At 35.8% G+C, this 18,433-nt stretch overlaps 1 protein-coding gene across 6 annotated transcripts in view; it reads left to right on the top strand.

The window, feature by feature from the left end:
- The window catches only part of LOC120339716 (uncharacterized), a 51,573-nt gene that overhangs the window by 28,820 nt on the left and 4,320 nt on the right, over positions 1–18,433 (top strand). The window contains exons 1-4 of one of the 6 annotated variants that reach the window (XM_078116462.1): positions 7,853–8,651; positions 9,084–10,151; positions 10,261–10,656; positions 11,076–13,750. In XM_078116462.1, the coding sequence (XP_077972588.1) occupies positions 10,591–10,656; positions 11,076–11,501 (492 nt within the window). In that variant the 5' untranslated portion in view covers positions 7,853–8,651; positions 9,084–10,151; positions 10,261–10,590 and the 3' untranslated portion in view covers positions 11,502–13,750. The other 5 variants (XR_013477926.1, XM_078116461.1, XM_078116463.1 and 2 more) reach the window with 5 other exon arrangements.

The following is an 18,433-nucleotide window of genomic DNA, read 5'->3' as shown; positions in this document are numbered from 1 at the left end:
ATAATAATCCGTGGATACAAAAATGCGCGGTAAAGTACCCGATTATATTTTGTTTTGATTGATATTTTCGTGAAATCGACAAATCTGAGCTGTTCATAGAACACTTACGGCGCTTCAGTCGTGTACGTACCAACGTAGAGGCAATAAAGCAAAGAATCCTAAGGGAAAATGCCCGGGTACGTATACTATGGTAGCACCCGAAATTTTCGCGATTAGCAATGTCTGGAAAAGCGTTTTCAATCAGTGGCGGACCATCATAAAACAAAGCTTACGGTGTTCTCGGTTTTAAATTTGGAAAATTGGGGTTGACACCTACCACTTACCAGAAAGAAAATTTATTCCTCGTTGTTCGAACTCACGAGAAACACCACTTAGGTATCTATCGACGCGTGTGCCGACTCGTGTTTTCGTCGAAAATCCGCAAGTGAGTTGTGAAATCCAATCGTTTGATTAGTGTCCTGCGCGAATATTTGAATATATACTCAGTCTCAGTAACCAGTAATTATTAACTGATTAATGTTAGGGCAATAAACTTTTTATGTTTTAGGTAAATTCTAACGTAAATCGTAACTTGGCTGATAGTTAAGTTTCACAAAAACGTTTGCGACCCGCAGTAAATTTCTGGCTCGTTGCGGACTCATTCAAGGCTCCGCGGACTCATTTGAGACCGCGGAGTCGGGCTGGGAAACACTGCTCTAGAGGTAACCAAAAGCATATGATCTGCACTGCTATCGTGCTTCTCCAGTCCACGGTTAGTTTCCACAGGCTTCGATCACGAAAACAATCCACCAAATGCAAATGCAGACTCCAATTTTCCTGTATATATACTGACATTTTGGTAAGGGTAGAATATATTATCTGCGAGTACAATTATATTCCCTCTCTCTCTCTTTGGTTTTTTTTATTTTATATATCCAACTGTAACTGCTAATATATGGCATTGGAGTGAAATAAAACACAGAATAATCATAAAATTGAAAATAATCTGTGTTTTATTCCATTCCAAATAACTAGCGATACACACGAAAGAGCCACCGTTTAGCTAGATTCTCGGATACGTATGAAGACAACGAAAGCTGTACCAATTTTTGAGTGTAAGGCATGGCTCCGTTTTTAGCCTGACTATATAATCTATTCCCGTATTTTTCTAATTTTTGACTTTACAAGATGAATGCTTCGTAACTTACTTTTTGTCCTGCCAATAATGCTTCTTAGGTTAGTGGTGTTGTATGACAGCTGACAGAATGTATGTCGTATGTTGCTATGGCGCGCGGGCCGTAATTTGCCATGTGAGATCTAGATTTTAGATTCCAAATTTTACTAGATTGTGAACAAAATATCTAGATCTAGCTATAATACACCTCCAGCGACAGCACCAATGTAGGGTAGTAAGATGTGAAAATTTGACTTTGAAAAAATATGATTGAATGGTTAGTAAAATCGACTAAACTTCCCTCTCATTTATTATCGTTTTTAATCACCTGAATTTGCTACACTATTGGTTCTGTATGACGACATAATGAACAAGTCAGAACGAATAAATTTTATTTTCATTCTAGATAAACAGCGATATCCAAACTAGTGACCGCTCGTCTTCGCATTACCTCACAAGTGTGAAGTCTAAGAACCTAAATTCCTACAAAGAGGAGAAGCAGGCCAACAAGATATACACTATACAGAGAACAAACTTACAATAAAAGACGTGAGTTTAGCTATTTTATTCAGGCCGTAACCTCCTGTACGCTGATAAGGGAGTAATTTATTGCTTCCACACAACGATAGTAATGTTTCGTTTGTTTTAGCATCACTCAATACTTGAATACAAACTCATATCTGTAGGTTAGCATATATATCCTTCAAGTGCAATATCTTAGATATGTTTTATTTCAGACTATTTTGAAATCAGGAATTTTCCTTCGTATTTTATTGCAAATTTTGTCACCATTGATTTTCTTTATCATATATTATGTTACGACTTAGCGACGAACTTATGTACGAAGTTATTAATTCATTCTCGCCAACTCACAGCAAATGTATGGTAAACTTTCGTATTGGATTGCGTTTCTACATTACAATCAAAATCATTCCAAGCAACCTTGCAAGGTCTCAGTGATAGACTATTGCACCTGGAACAACATCCCACTATTAGTCAAACGTATTTTTCTAATTCAATTCCACTAAAATGCGTCACTAAGCAGGGATAACAGTATTATCGAACGAGTGGCGTTAGTCAGATTCAGAGAATCCATGTCGAAGAGAGCAGTCAAATCATCAGAGTCACTCAGTGACTGTTGCTGCCTAATGTAATGGCTGATCAACTCAAACGCAAATCAGTGGTTGTTGATCTTTGAAAACACGCCCAAGATATAAGTCATGTCCCACGCTTAAACGATTTATTTCCAGAATTCCGTACCATGAATTGCTGTCCCAGTGGCATTTAAATTAGAATCGGTGTAATTTCGTGATGAACAGTCCACACGATGATACTTGAATAAGAATTGGGAGGGTCATCTCCTGAAACAATAAACCTAATCTTTTAGGTATCATTTTTCATGTATATATTTCAATTCAATCACTTTTAAGTACACATTACGGAACTTCGGTTTTGTTTTTCACAATGTCCTCGATAGTCATAGGATCAAGTATAGAGCAGCCTATAATTTGAGAATTTTGTAACACAAATCATGTCATTTCGAAGTTATGGTGAGTTTCAAAAATTGTTATTCAAGTCACTTCTCGATTTACCACGAGAACTATGTACGCTCTTCGTGTTTTGGTAAGTCCTGCAGACTCGAGAACTAAAAATTACGATGTTTTCGAACACTGATCGGTTAACTCCGCCAATTGATGTAGATTATTCATGAATTATGGGCCATAGGCTTATAAAAGCCTTTTTTCTATATTCGTTATAAGGTTAGCACACAGTACACAGAAGGTTATCAAACTTATCTTGTTATTTAAATATGGTTTGCTTATTAATTGCATAAGTTTTTTATACTTCAGAGATTAGATTATATTCTTGAATTATCTTTTGGTGTCACTTTACGTTGTCTCAATTTATAATTGATATTGATTGAGCTGTGGAATTTGTATTTCCACATAAGTATTAGAATGTCCTTAGTACATTCTTTTATCTTAAATATTCGGCAAATTTCTTCAATTAGACTTCTGTGGTAAGGATGATCGACCAGAAATATTTGCTTGATCACCTAATGGCTCCTTCTTCAAACAGATACTTTTTTTATATTCTTCATACAAACTCGCCTGAAGCAGGCGAACGCAAAGTTTTTTGTGGTAAAATATTATAAGCTATTTGGTCTTGCTGCAGATATTTTGCGAGCGTGAAAATTTCTGATTCTACCACGGCAATCTGCGAACATAATAGTGTGAGAGTATTTTGCCCAATTATATTCAGTTTTGATACATATTTTTTGCGATCTTGCGAATTTGTTATCGCCGTTAGAAAAATCTTACCACCCGCTATAAATTTCCAGAATATACAACTTGATTTAGTACTTATTAAAAATATATTTAAAGTATATTAGTTAATAAAAAATACATATTCATCGCCTTGCTTTATTATTGTTATTTTAATTGTGATCATTTTAATCTGCGGTTGTGTTGACGAAATAAAAGCAATACTACTCAGAAAATATCATGATAAACCGTGGACACAAAAATGCGTGGTAAAGTACCCGATTATATTTTGTTTTGATTGATATTTTCGTGAAATCGACAAATCTGAGCTGTTCGTAGAACACTTACGGCGCTTCAGTCGTGTGCGTACCAACGTGGAGGCAATAAAGCAAAGAATCCTAAGGGAAAATGCCCGGGTACGTATACTATGGTAGCACCCGAAATTTTTGCGATTTGCAATGTCTGAAAAAGCGTTTTCAATCGGTGGCGGACCATCATAAAACAAAGCTTACGGTGTTCTCGGTTTTATTTTTAGTATTTTGTATTGTCCATTTTCACACCTAGCACTTACCAGAAAGAAAATTTATTCCTCGTTGTTCGAACTCACGAGAAACACCACTCAGGTATCTATCGACGTGTGACGTTGGGAAACACTGCTCTAGAGGTAGCCAACAGCATATGATCTGCACTGCTATCGTGCTTCTCCAGTCCACGGTTAGTTTCCACAGGCTTCGATCACGAAAACAATCCGCCAAATGCAAATGCAGACTCCAATTTTCCCGTATATATACTGAAATTTTGGTAAGGGTAGAATATACTATCTGCGAGTACAATTATATTCCCTTTCTTTTTTTTATTTTTTATTTTATTTTATATATTCAACTGCAACTGCCAATACATTGGCATTGGAGTGAAATAAAGCATATAATCTGTGTTTTATTCCATTCCAAATAACTAGCGATACACACGAAAGAGCCACCGTTTAGCTAGATTCTCGGATACGTATCAAGTCGAAGATAGTCGAAGAAATTTTTGAGTATAAAGCATGGCTTCGTTTTTAGCCTGACTATATAATCTATTCCCGTATTTTTCCAATTTTTTACTTTACAAGATGAATGCTTCGTAACTCACTTTTTGTCCTGCCAATAATGCTTCTTTGGTTAGTGGTGTTGTATGACAGCTGACAGAATGTATGTCGTATGTTGCTATGACGCGCGAGCCGTAATTTGCCATGTGAGATCTAGATTTTAGATTCCAAATTTTACTAGATTGTGAACAAAATATCTAGATCTAGCTATAATACACCTCCAGCGACAGCCCCAATGTAGGGTAGTAAGCTGTGAATATTAGACTTTGAAAAACTATATTTGAATGGTTTGTGAAATCGACTAATCTTCCCTCTCATTTATTATCGTTTTCAATCACCTGAATTTGCTACACTATTGGTTCTGTATGACGACATAGTGAACAAGTCAGAACGAATAAATTTTATTTTTATTCAAGATAAACAGCGATATACAAAGTAGCGATCACACAACGATAATAATGTTTCGTTTGTTTTAGAATCACTCAATACTTGAATACAAACTCATATCTGTAGATTAGCATATATATCGTTCAAGTGCAATATCTTAGATATGTTTTATTTCAGACTATTTTGAAATCAGGAATTTTTATTCGTATTTTATTGCAAATTTTGTCACCATTGATTTCCTTTATCGTATATTATGTTACGACTTAGCGACGAACTTATGTACGAAGTTATTAATATTCATTTAAACTAGTGCATATTTAAATTATTTTGATTGATTCCAAACATATTACGGTTATATGGTAGTATCTATTCAATCGCGCTACTGTGCAGAGATAATTTAGTCCTGGGAAGTTTTTTTTTTTCGAACCAAAGGCTACGAGGCCAGCCTATAGCATTTTATTATATAAAAGTTCAATAGATTACTAAAAAAAACATTTGACAATGGTTAACTGCTAACGATTCATAGAAATCCTATTTGAGCTGGGCCATTCCACTACCCAATACGAAGTTATTCTAGCCAACTCACAGCAAATGTATGGTAAACTTTCATATTGGATTGCGTTTCTACATTAAAATCAATATCATTCCAGGCAACCTTGCAAGGTCCCAGTGATGGACTATTGCACCTAGAACAACATCCCAATATTGGTCAAAGTAATTATTTAATTAAATTCCACTAAAATGCGTCACTAAGCAGGGATAACAGTATTATTGAACGAGTGGCGTTAGTCAGATTCATAGAATCCATGTCGAAGAGAGCAGTCAAATCATCAGAGTCAGTCAGTAACTGTTGTTGCCTAATGTAATGGCTGATCAACTCAATCGCAAATCAGTGGTTGTAGACCTTTGAAAACACGTCCAAGAAATAAGTTATGTCCGAAACCTAAAAGATTTATTCCCAAAATTTCGTACCATGAGTTTCTGTCCCAAATGGCATTAAAATTAGAATCGGTGTAATTTCTTGATGAACATTCAACATGATGATACTTAAATAGGAATCGGTAGAGTTATCTCCTGAAACAATAAACTTAATCATTTATATATCATTTTTCATTTACATATTTCCATTCAATCATTTTTAAGTACACATTACGGAATTTCGGTTTTGTTTTTCACAATGTCTCCGATAGTCATAGGATCAAGTATAGAGCAGCCTATAATTTGATAAGTTTGTAACACAAATCATGTCATTTCGAAGTTATGGTGAGTTTCGAAAATTGTAATTCAAGTCACTTCTCGATTTACTACGACAACTTTGTACGCTCTTCGTGTTTTGGTAAGTCCTACAGACTCAAGAACTAAAAATTACGATATTTTCAAACACTGATCAGTTAACTCACACTAATTGATGTAGATTATTCATGAATTATGGGCCATAGTCTTATAAAAGCTCTTTTTTAATATTTGTTATGGAGTTAGCACACAGTACAGAAGGTTATCAAACTTATTTTGCTATTCAAATATCGTTTGCATGGTTTGGCTATTAATTGCATCAGTTTTTTTTACTTCACAGAGATTAGACTATATATTTTTGAATTATCTTTTTGTGTCAATTTACGCTGTCTTAATTTAAATTTGATATAAATTATTTGAACTGTGCAATTTTGCATTTCCTGTAAAGTATTAGAATGTCGTTAGAATTTATGTTAGTATGTTAGTATTAGAATTGTATTATATTAAACAGCGACTGTTATGATAGCGGCGACTTAACTTTTTGTACAGGAATAACAAAACAAAGTTAGGGTTAGGGTGTGGGGGATGGAAGGTGTGTGTGTATGGGGGAGGGGGGGGGGGGGGGCAAACAAGATATAAATTATACACATACTCGATTTTCTGATTCTACAGCTAATACAATCATTCGAAATATACTTCAAAGTAACTATAATTCAGCTTGTATGACTAAATTATTGAACCAGCAGTTAGCCTACTATGCTAATTTGCTTATTATACAGTCTTAACCTGCAGCCTAAAATTATTTTTTAATTGCAATTGGGAACATTATTGTTGACCTCAAGTTATAACTTTCATTCATATACTTATTTATTTCTGCTAACTCACGAATACTACAACTATTATTGAATACGAAACACTTATTTGCATCAAATACTAAGCCAGACTGAACCAAGTCGTCTAATCAGCACGTTTCTAATTTGTCAATTATCAAGATTGACTGCTAAACTATCGAAATACCACTTTGATCCGTCACATAAGCCCACATTGTCTGCGTCAAAACGTTAACCGTCATCATAGATAACATATGTCAGTGATTGTCAAGCGATGTTCCGCGGGACACTGGTGTTTCATGAAAGGCATGCAGGTGTTCCGTGGTGTGGACGCCTTCCCATTTGCAAAACCAGTGAATTTTCGTTGAGTTAGATGCAGCCATATGAGTCTCAAGAGGATACTTACTTTCTTGCGCTTTCTCGAAGAACTGTTAGATACGCTCATATTGTCTGCGTAAAAACGTCAAACGTCATCACAGTAACATACGTCAGTGATTATCAATTATCAGTATTATCAGTGATTGTCAACCGATGTTCTGCGGAACACTGGTGTTCCTCCTTCAGGTGTTCCGTGGTGTTGACGCCTTTCTATTTGCAAGACCAGTGAATTTCCGTTAAGGTAGATGCAGCCATAGAAGGATTAGAAAAATACTTTCTTCCTTGCGCTTTCTCGAAGATTCGTTAGATACGCCCACATTGTCTGCGTAATTACGTCTAACGTCATCATAGATAACATATATATGTCGTTATTATCACCCTATGTTTCGCGGAACACACCCCTCAGGTATTTCGTGGGGTTGACGCTTTCCTATTTGCAAGACCAGTGAATTTCCGTTAAAGTAGAAGCAGCCATAAGTGGCTTACCAGGATAATTTTTTGCACTTTCTATAAGATCTCTCTGTTGCTTGCCACTAAAAGATTGTTTGAAGCGTCTTATCAATCACGTACTTGGCGGTAGAAACCGTTTTGATGCAATGTATCATAACTAAATTAAGTCCGTAGAGTCGTAGACGATACAATATGCATAGAACAACGAAGGGTGCTTTTCCTGTACTTGCACTGCGGCTTCGCTATAATATCCGCTCATCGCGGATGCTCCGTCATCGCTTATGGCAACCCCCGAGGTTTTGGCAATGGATGCAAGAGTTGGCAAAGTCTTATCTGCAATTGTAGTTGCGTACGCACCATCCTTGAGACGCACAAGCTCGTAAAAACGTTCCAGCGACTTCCCATCATGACCACTGTTTAAAGACAAATCGCTAGCGTTTCTCGTCCAGCATTGACTTTGGATTTGTCGATAATGATCGATTGCAAGCCAAGGCAGGGCTGCGTCTTTCTAAAACATCTATTCCTGTACTGTTCCAATTTTTGACTTTACAAGATTAATAATGTTTTGTACATGACTTTATGCCCTGCCAATAATGCTTCTAGGGCTAGTGGTGTGCGAGGTTCCTCTAAGGTGCCATTGAACAGTAATACCAGATCATTTGCGAAGTATAATCTCATTCTCGCGCATTTGCATCATTATGTTTGAAGGCGTGGCTCCGAATCATATTTTATAACATTTAAATTAGCTGTCACTCCTCGCGTACGCAATACAAATACCTTACCGATGTATACCATGTGATCATGCACATCAAGATTGTTCCTTGCTTTCGTCTTGATTTGAACAAGTGTAGAAAACGCAATTGATATAAGTAAGTGGGGACGGAGGGAATATTGATTTTAAATGCAGTGGCGTTATGCTCACATTTTTTTGTTTTTGTGAGATGAATTCATGAATATGATATCAAAACAGTATTTTTGTTTGCACTCCTTAAAAAACTAATGCAAAAAATGCCGATGTAATGCAAAAAATATCAACTTTTTTTGATAAAGGAGTCCCAAATTGGAATAGGTCTTTGTCGTAGGACGAAGTTTAATTAATATCTTTTTATAATTATCTCAGTAAGGTTTTTTATGACGTAACATTGACATAATTACCTACCTACCTGTAATTCTTAGATTGACATTTTAAGACAGTGGTCCCCAACCGTTTATATCCAGTGGCCCCCTCGCGGAGGTTTTCAGCACTCATGGCCCCCTATTTATCATTCCAGTGGTATTCATAGTGTTACTTTGATTCGTAGATTCCAAATCCCATTATTTTCAAATTCACGCTCAACAAAAGGAAAATACTCTGTGAAAAAACTTGATCTAGCGATGAAAGTAAAATCTGTTTTGCACCTAGGATGGTGGTCCACTCCAACTGTTCTGTGACCCCCTTGGAGGGCCGCGGGCCCACGGTTGGGAACCACTACTTGAGGTATGATTCAGTTCCATGTGATATTATTGAGTATGCTTATATTTTGTTTCACTTCTTCAAATATTTCTTCAGTAAATTTTAAAAATAGAGGTATCCGTCTTTTCAAGGCAAAGCGTCGAAAGTCGATTTCGTACAGATTAAACGCTAGATACAAGGGTGCCCTAAAGCAGGGCTACTCAACTGGCGGACCGCGGTCCGAATCCGGACCTTCCGGGTATTCGTTTCGGACCGCGCCTTATTCTTTATTTTGGATCATTAGCCCCACTTTTTAAGTTTCCTTCCCTAAAATAACTTTTATGGATTTAAATATATATGAAAAGAACTATAACGCCATAATAAACAATCCTGATTAGCTAATAATCATTAGTCGGCCGAGGAAGTGCATGTTTAAGGATGCCAAAATCTGAAAAGACCGAACCCAAATTTTTTTGAAGTTTTGTATGCGGATCTCCAATAAAACTAGTTGAGTAGCCCTGCCCTAAAGTCTCTCCACAATTTCAAAAAATTCTTACAAAGTGAAATGATGGATATCGCAATGAGGGTTGTTTTATGTTAAATAGTATTTTACAAAGTTTCTATTGACACTAGAATTTTTTTTTCAGATAAAATTTCTTAATTGAAATTCTTTATAATAAATGATAGAATTATATGAAGCGAACTCCTATTCAGTGTCTTGGAAATGTCGTGATAAAAATTCTTAAATCCAAATCTTCGGATCATCAAACATAAATATCGTCATTATGTACACTCTCTTTTATTTGCCGTCGCTGTTCATTTTATTTATTCGCTACGATGACGATACCGGAGGAGGGTGTGGCGGTCAAGGTCAAGGGGTGTTTTCGAGACAAAAGTTTCATGTATTTGGTACAGTATATTGCAAATTCAATCTTTTGTACTTTGATTCAGCTCGTTATTCACTTACTAAAATGAAACATAAATTTAACGGCAGGATGTTCTGGAACATGGTTCTGGTATAGTTCGTTCCGTGCGGATGAAGCTAGGTAACTAATTTTATGGTTGAGAACACGGGCAGATTATGGGGAATTACCATGTTTCCCTTAAGGTGAAATAAAAAAAAAGTGAGTCTTTATAATAAGACAGAGGGTAAAACTTAGGTTTCATTTTGCTCATGCGCGGAGGCGAATTGCTTTTCATTTATATACCTTTATATTTGTTAAACCGATTTTTCAAAAATGATATTTAGCTTCAGTCCTGATAACCTGCGGTTCACTCAAGATTCAATAAGTTCGAACTTCAAAAATGGCATAGGCATCGAAGAAGCGATTAATGACGTTGTCAAAAGAGTATCGTGAGTTCATGATTTTCCTAGAATGAAGGTTTACAGTTTTGCTGGTAAATTTTGGTGTCGAAACAACAGGAGACTGTACGTTATGAAAGTAAGTAAATTTGTGAGTTATCCGATATTGTGTGTGGTGTGGTGTTATCAACGACTAACATACCGGGTGTCATCGTTTATGCATCGTGAATAAATTATGGTCCTCCAGACTTTCCAATCTTTGTAGTACAATTGGTATCCGAACACGAGAATAGCTTTCTCTATTTCTACTTTATGATGCCAGATTTATTTTACTGAATCGCTCGTGTCACTGTTTATTAAACGAAGACAATAAAAACGCTGTTATACGGCTTAGTCGTCAACAACTGAATCATTTATGAATCATTGACATTACTATCCTAGTCCCTTTGAGTAATTTTGTGATTTCCTATACCTGCAACGCCAGCATAGTTTGCTCTTATAGTTTTATTTAAAAAAAAAAAAATATTATGAACTTTGAATTTTATTTTCGTTACATAGGAGCTGCAAAGGCGGGGACATATAAAAGAAATAGAAGTGGACTACGTAGGAGAAAAGTCACATAATGGAAAATATTTTACTACAATAACAGCCGGAAAAAGTATACGAGTTCGCGGAGGACATTGGGGAATTGCTCATTTACAATTCTCATTTCCAAGTTTAACGATTACTGATGACGAAGATACTGACGAATATGATGACGAAGATACTGTGACGTATATGATGACGAAGATACTGGCGAATATGATGACGACGATACTGACGTATATGATGACGAAGATACTGACAAATATTATGACGAAGATTCAGACGAATATGGTGACGAATATACTAACGAATATGATGACGAAGATTCCGACGAATATGATGACGAAGATACTGACGAATATGATGGCGATTACTGATGACGACAAACATAATGTCTGAGATGTAACGAAGTTACTGACGAATATTATGACGCAGACACTGACAAACACGATGACGACTACTGATGACGTAGATGTAACGAAAATACTGACGAATATTATGACGTAGATACTGACAAATAAGAGGACGATTACTGATGACGTAATTGTAACGAAGATACTGACGAATATGATGACGTAGATGTAACGAAGATACTGACGAATAATATGACGTAGATACTGACAAATACGAGGACGATTAGTGATGACGTAGGTGTAACGAAGATACTGACGAATATTTTGACGAAGATACTGACAAATACGATGACGATTACTGATCTCGTAGATGCAATGAAGATACTGACGAATATTATGACGTACATACGGACAAAGACGATGGCGATTACTGATGACGTAGATGGAACGAAGATACTGACGATATACCAAAAAAACGAATGTGAAGACGAAGATAGTGACGAATATGATGGCGAATATGCTGACGAATATGATGACAATTACTGATGACGATTGACGACGAACATAATGACTGAGATGTAACGAAGATACTGACAAATACGATGACGATCACTGATGCCGTAGATGCAACGAAGATACTGACGAATATGATGGCGTAGATGTAACGAAGATATTGACGAATATTATGACGTACATACGGACAAAGACGATTACTGATGACGTAGATGTAACAAAGATACTGACGATATACCAAAAATTTTTGATTGAGTACATTGCATTGAAAAAATTTCATTACTGATTGAAAAAATAAATTGACTCTGACAAGGTGTAACATTTTTATAAATCTGCCAGCGACGTCAACCGATCCCCTAGGACCTAGGTGCAAACATTAAGGCTGACAAATTGCCTAGTTTTGTTTTGTATGAAGCTTAAGTAGTGACACACACACATATTATAAAATGAGACAACTTGTTGTTTTAGAAACTTTTTTCGATTATTGAATTTGACTCCGGACGGTATGTCATTTTAGTCGTTAATGTACAAATTAGGAATCTATCTCCTAGCCAAGGATAAATTCATGAATATGATATCAAAACAGTTTTTTCGTCATCACACAGAAATTTGAAGTAAAAAACGAATTCTATAGTGCACACATATTTTTTTTAAATAAGTAAAACTAATAGCCTTCTAGCGACAACAACAATTATAAAACACTCTTGATATTCTCTCAAGGGCTAGCTTGAGAACCACTGGCTAGAATGTCAGTACCATGTCTCACGTGTAGTTTGCTGTTCATTGTGATAGGACTCTGTAAAATATAAAGGCTCAGTAAAACAAACATTTGCTCAATGTAACATTTTCTTGGAGGGAACACTTTTCATACATAAGCGTATGTCGTATGTTACTGACAGAAAACAATGATACGCTTTTTAAAACTTCCAAATTTCCAGGTAGTCTCTGAATCGTCCTGTTATGAAGATATACTGAAGATAAGAAAACTTTGGCACCAATGCTTTATATTGCTCTCTTCAGTTTGTGATAAAATTCCCTTGGATTTTATATCAGATAGCATACTTTTGATAACCTAAACACGCTTTTGGATCATTTTTGTTTTAAGCACGTTTTTGTGGGTTGGTATATGATTTAAGTTTTATCAACCTTACATCTAATTCTAACGTTTAACTATTGTACCTATTGTTTGCCACTGGATAATATCTAGAACGTTGAAAAAATCTATCCCTTATAGCTATCATCTGGATCAGGGGTGGGCAAGGTTTCGGACAACGGGCCAAAAATTTTGGTCATTTAGACTGGCGAATCATGTAAGTTTGACGTAAAAGGTTACATTTTATGAAAAATAATTACAAATTTACAAAATTAAAAGTGGAAAACAATAAGTCTCGTGTCAAAACTAAATTTAATCGCAATCTCAACAAATTCCTTGGGCAATTTTTTAGATAAGCATTAAAATTTGGTTTTAGTTTGGTTGTGGCAGCATCAGCCGGGCCGGATTTGGCCCGCGGGCCGTAATTTGCCCTTGTCAGATCTAGATTCTAGACTCCAAATTTTACATCTGAACTGTGAACAAAATATCTATTTCTAGCTATGATACACCAACATTGGCAGCCCCGATGTGGTGGAGTGAGCTGTGGAAATTTGTCTTCGTAAAAATGTATTTGAATGTTTTGCAAAATCGACTAAACTTCCCTTTCATTTATTATCGTATTCAATCATCTGAAATTGCTACAACATTGGTTCATTATGACGACATAATGAACAAGACAGAACGAATAAATTTTGTTATTTTCCATCTAGATAACAAGCAATATCCAAACTAGCGACCGCTAGTCTATCGCATTACCTCACAAGTGTGGAGTCTACAAACCTAAACTACTACAAGGAGGAGAGGAGAACCAATAAGATATACAGAGAACAAACTTATAATAAAAGATGTGAGTTCAGCTTTTTCATTTAGGCCGCAACTTCCTGTACGCTGATAAGGGAGAAATTTATCGCTTTCACACAACAATAGTAATGTTTCGTTTGTTTTAGAATCGCTCAATTCTTGAATACATATCTGTAGGTTAGCATATATATCCTTCAAGTGCAATATCTTAGATATGTTTTTTTTCAGACTATTTTAAAATCAGAAATTTTCATTTCTAGTTTATTGCAAAAAATTTTACCATTGACTTTCTTATAATATGCGAAGTCATCAATTCGTTTAAACTAGTGCATATTTAAAATATTTCGATTTTATTTCAAACACATTACGGTTATTTGGTGTTATCTACTCAATCGCGTCACTGTGCAGAATTCATTTATTCCTGGGAAGTTGTTTTTGTTCGAACCAAAGGCTACGAGGCCAGCCTACAACAAACGCTGACGAAAGCAGTAATCCAGGCTTCTATCACAAACTTGAAAGTATTTTTCTCACCCCCAAAACCTATCCGTTCCTCAACGTACTTCGAGTTTGTAAACAGCGAGTAATGTGCACAAGCTTATAACGTCATAGAACATAATGAACAGATTTATTAAGATTTTTTTTTTTGCCGAAAACAATAAGAAAACTCAGTACTTAATATTTCAGATCACCGCTAACCCAATATATATAAGTGAATTATGAACATCGCTAAACAACTTTATTAAGATATAAATTTAGCATATTGTTATATATATGAAAGTTTAATACATACCAAAATACCACTTGACAATGGCTAACTAACTGCTAACCATTCATAGAAATCCTATTTGAACTGCACCATTCCACTACCAAATACGAAATGATTCTCGCCAACTTACATTAAATGTATGATAAACTTTCTTATTGGATTGCAATTCTACGCTAAAATCAGAATAATTCCAAACGATCTTACAAGAATAGTCTCTGTGGTGGACTATTGCACTGGGAATAACATCCCAATATTAGTCAAACGTATTTTTTTTAATTCAATTCTATTAAAATGCGTCACTAAGTAGAGATAGGAGTAGTATTAAACGAGTGGCGTTAATCAGATTGGGAGAATCCATGTCTAAGGGAGCATACAAGTCTTCAGAGTCAGTGACTGTTACTGCCGAATGTAATAGCTGATCAGCTCAATCGCAAATCAGTGGTTGTAGACCTTTAAAAACGCGCCCCAGGAAATAAGTCATGTCCCAAATCAAAACGATTTATTCCCAGAATTTCGTAACATGAGTTGCTGTCCCGATCGCATTAAACCCAGAATCGGTGTAATTTCTTGAAAAACAGTCAACAAGATGTTACTTGAATGGGAATCGGGAGGGTTATCGGCTGAAACAATAAACAAAATCATTTATTTATCGTATTTCATATAAATATTTTCATTCAATCATTTTTAAGTACACATTACGGAACTTCTGTTCTGCTTTTTACAATATCTTCGACAGTTATAGGATCAAGTATAGGGCAGCCTATAACTTGAGATTTTTGCAACACAAACCATGTTATTTTGAAGTTATGATGAGTTTCAATACCTGTTATTCCAGTCACTTCGCGATAGACTACAAGAATTTTGTACACTCTACGTTTTTTCGATCAGTCCTACAGACTCAAGAACTAAAAATTAGGATATTTTCAAACACTGATTAATTAATTAACTTCGGTCAATTGATGTAGGTTATCCATAACTTATGGGCTATGAGGTTATAAAAGCTTTTTTTCATTTGATAATAGGTTAGCATCCGTCACAGAAGATTAACAATCTTATCTTTTTATTAAAATATCTTTTGCATGGTTTGCTTATTGAATGCATCTTATATAATTCACCATTAATAATTGCATCATCATTTATAATTCACAGAGATTAGATTATATTCTCGAATTATCTTTTGTGTCACTTTACGCTGTCCCAATTTATAATTGACATATACATGTAAAGAAGTAAGCTGTAGAATTTTGCATTTGTTTAAAAGTATTAGAACGTCGTCAATACGTCCTATTATCTGAGATATTTAGCAAATTTCTTTAAATATACTTCTTTGATAATAATTATCGACTTGAAGGATTTGCTAGATCACCTAATGGCCCCCTTATTAAATAGACCCTTCTCGTTGTTTTCTTCATACAAACTCGCCCGAAGCTGGCTAACACAAAGTTTTTCGAGGTGAATTATCATAAGCTATTTGGTTTTGCAGCAGATATTCTACGAGCGTGAAAACTTCTAATTTGTACAGGCATTTATCAAACGCAAGTATCGCTGTCTCTCTAATTACCTTTTTTTCTTTATTTTATCCTTTATCAGTTTGTAAATATGTTCTATCTATATGACGTCATAATGTGTGGGACAAAACATATAATCTGTTTTTATTTCAGAATCTAGATAACAAGCGATGCACTGAATAGACAGCTCATCTTCCCGCATTTCCGACAAATGCGGATTTTGAAAAAGTTACCCAAATCCCTTATGACGGAGAAAGAGAAGATCAACAAGATATACAGAGAAGTAAAGAATGATAAAAAATGTGAGTTTATCTTTTTTTTAAGCTATTTTGTAACCTTCGGGAAGCTGATGAAGAAGGCTTTTTATCGCTTTTATCGAAGACCTTGGACGACGCGCCTAATAATCAAGTCCTGTCCTAAACTAAAATGTTTAGGACATTTAGGACAAAATGCCCCGGCTTCTTGTCCATCCCTCAGCTTGGTGCCACGATGAAATCCAACTTAGAAACTGTCCAATTTTTTGAAAAACGACAACAAGATGATACATGAAATTAAAGCAGGAAGGTTATGTGCCAAAACAATGAACATAATCAGCACATACCATATTGGCATAAAATTATATACAGATTGAAATCATACAAGATATAAAGTATATACGTACCCTATGTTCTGAGTCTCCAGATAATTCAATTGGGCGAAGTATACTCCAAAGTAACTTTATTTCAGCTTGTACGACTATTGATTATTACTATGACGTATGACTATTCAACCAGCAGTTAGACTACTATGCTAATTTGCTTATTTTATAGTCCTAACTTACCCTGCATCCCAAAATTATCTTTTAATTGCAATTAATGATCTTAGTGTTGACCCCAGGGTATAACTTTGAAAAAATACTGTTATCTCTTTCTGCTAACTCGCGAATACCAGAACCAATATTGAACAATAAAACGCTGATTTAAACCGAATACACGGCCACACTGAAACTCAAGATTGGTTGCTAAACTAACGAAATACCATTGTGTTTCATCAGATACGCCCACATTGTCTGCGTAAAAACGTCAGCATAGATCAGGGGTCGGGAACCTTTTTGGTCAAGAGAGCCCTAAAATATACATATTTTCAATTGCATTACCGTGCGAGCCATATAGCATTTCTTCACTTAATCAGGCCTGAAATTTTTACTCAAAAATCAACACATACAATGTCAATATACATTTAACGTGACTTCTGATGCTGCATGTTGTCGCTGCGGGCCTTGAACGGTTGCTCACATGCAGCCCAAGTTGAAATCTACGATACTCATCACCCTTTTTCGTTTAGACTAGACATCTCCGTAGTATTTTAAAACTCTATCGCTTTGTGATGTCACAATATATGTTCCAGAATCCCCATGTTTTGTCACAATGCCTGTCTGGCAATTCTCTTAAATAACGTAGACATGCGCTGGGCCCGCGTTGTCAAACGTATAGGGAAACTTTTTGCCAAATTTGGCCATAAAATAGTTTGAAGTCTAGTAACAATAGTAAGCTTAATCTTAGAATAATAGATTTTTCTGGGAGCCATATGCCGTCACCAAAAGAGCCATATATGGCTCGCGAGCCATGGGTTCCCGACCCCTGGCATAGATAGTATACTTCAGTAATTTTTAACAGATGTTTTGCGGAAAACTGGTGTCTGTGAGAGGCTTTCAGTTGTTCGTGGTGTTGACGCCTTCGTATTCGCAAGGCGCAAAGGAATTCTTGTTTGAGTGGAAGCAGCCATAAAAGGCTCGCAAAGAACTTTCTTTTTTGTTCGCCACTGGAAATATTGTTTGAAGTGTCTTATCGATTACGTAGGCCTACTTGGCGGTAGAAATCGTTTTTATGTAATGTACCATAACTAAATTAAGTAGGTAGTCGGCAATATTTGGCAAAGTCTTATCTACAACTGTTGATGCATCCGCACCTTCCTACAGACGCACAAGCTCCTAAAAACGTTCTAGTGACTTCTCCTCATCATGACCCACCGTCCGAAGACAAATCGATATATTTTCTCGTCCAGCATTGACATCGGATTTGTCAATCACAATCGATTGCAACCTGCCGCTTTGGCGCAAATTCTGATTTTTTTTCTGAATCTCCATAGCTGTGATCATCTCCTCGCACGATTTTCCAGCATCAAACTCTTCGCTCTCCTTATGACCTCTATCTGGCATTCTTTGCATACAGAAGAACGGTAAAAAAATTTAAAAGCATATTCAAATTTTCCCTTAGTTAGAGACATAGGTGTTTAATAAAATTTACGAGTTGGTCAGA

Source organism: Styela clava, chromosome 9 (genome assembly GCF_964204865.1).
Source record: "Styela clava chromosome 9, kaStyClav1.hap1.2, whole genome shotgun sequence".
NCBI classification, from domain to species: domain Eukaryota; kingdom Metazoa; phylum Chordata; class Ascidiacea; order Stolidobranchia; family Styelidae; genus Styela; species Styela clava.
This window is presented reverse-complemented; position numbering and strand designations above follow the sequence as displayed.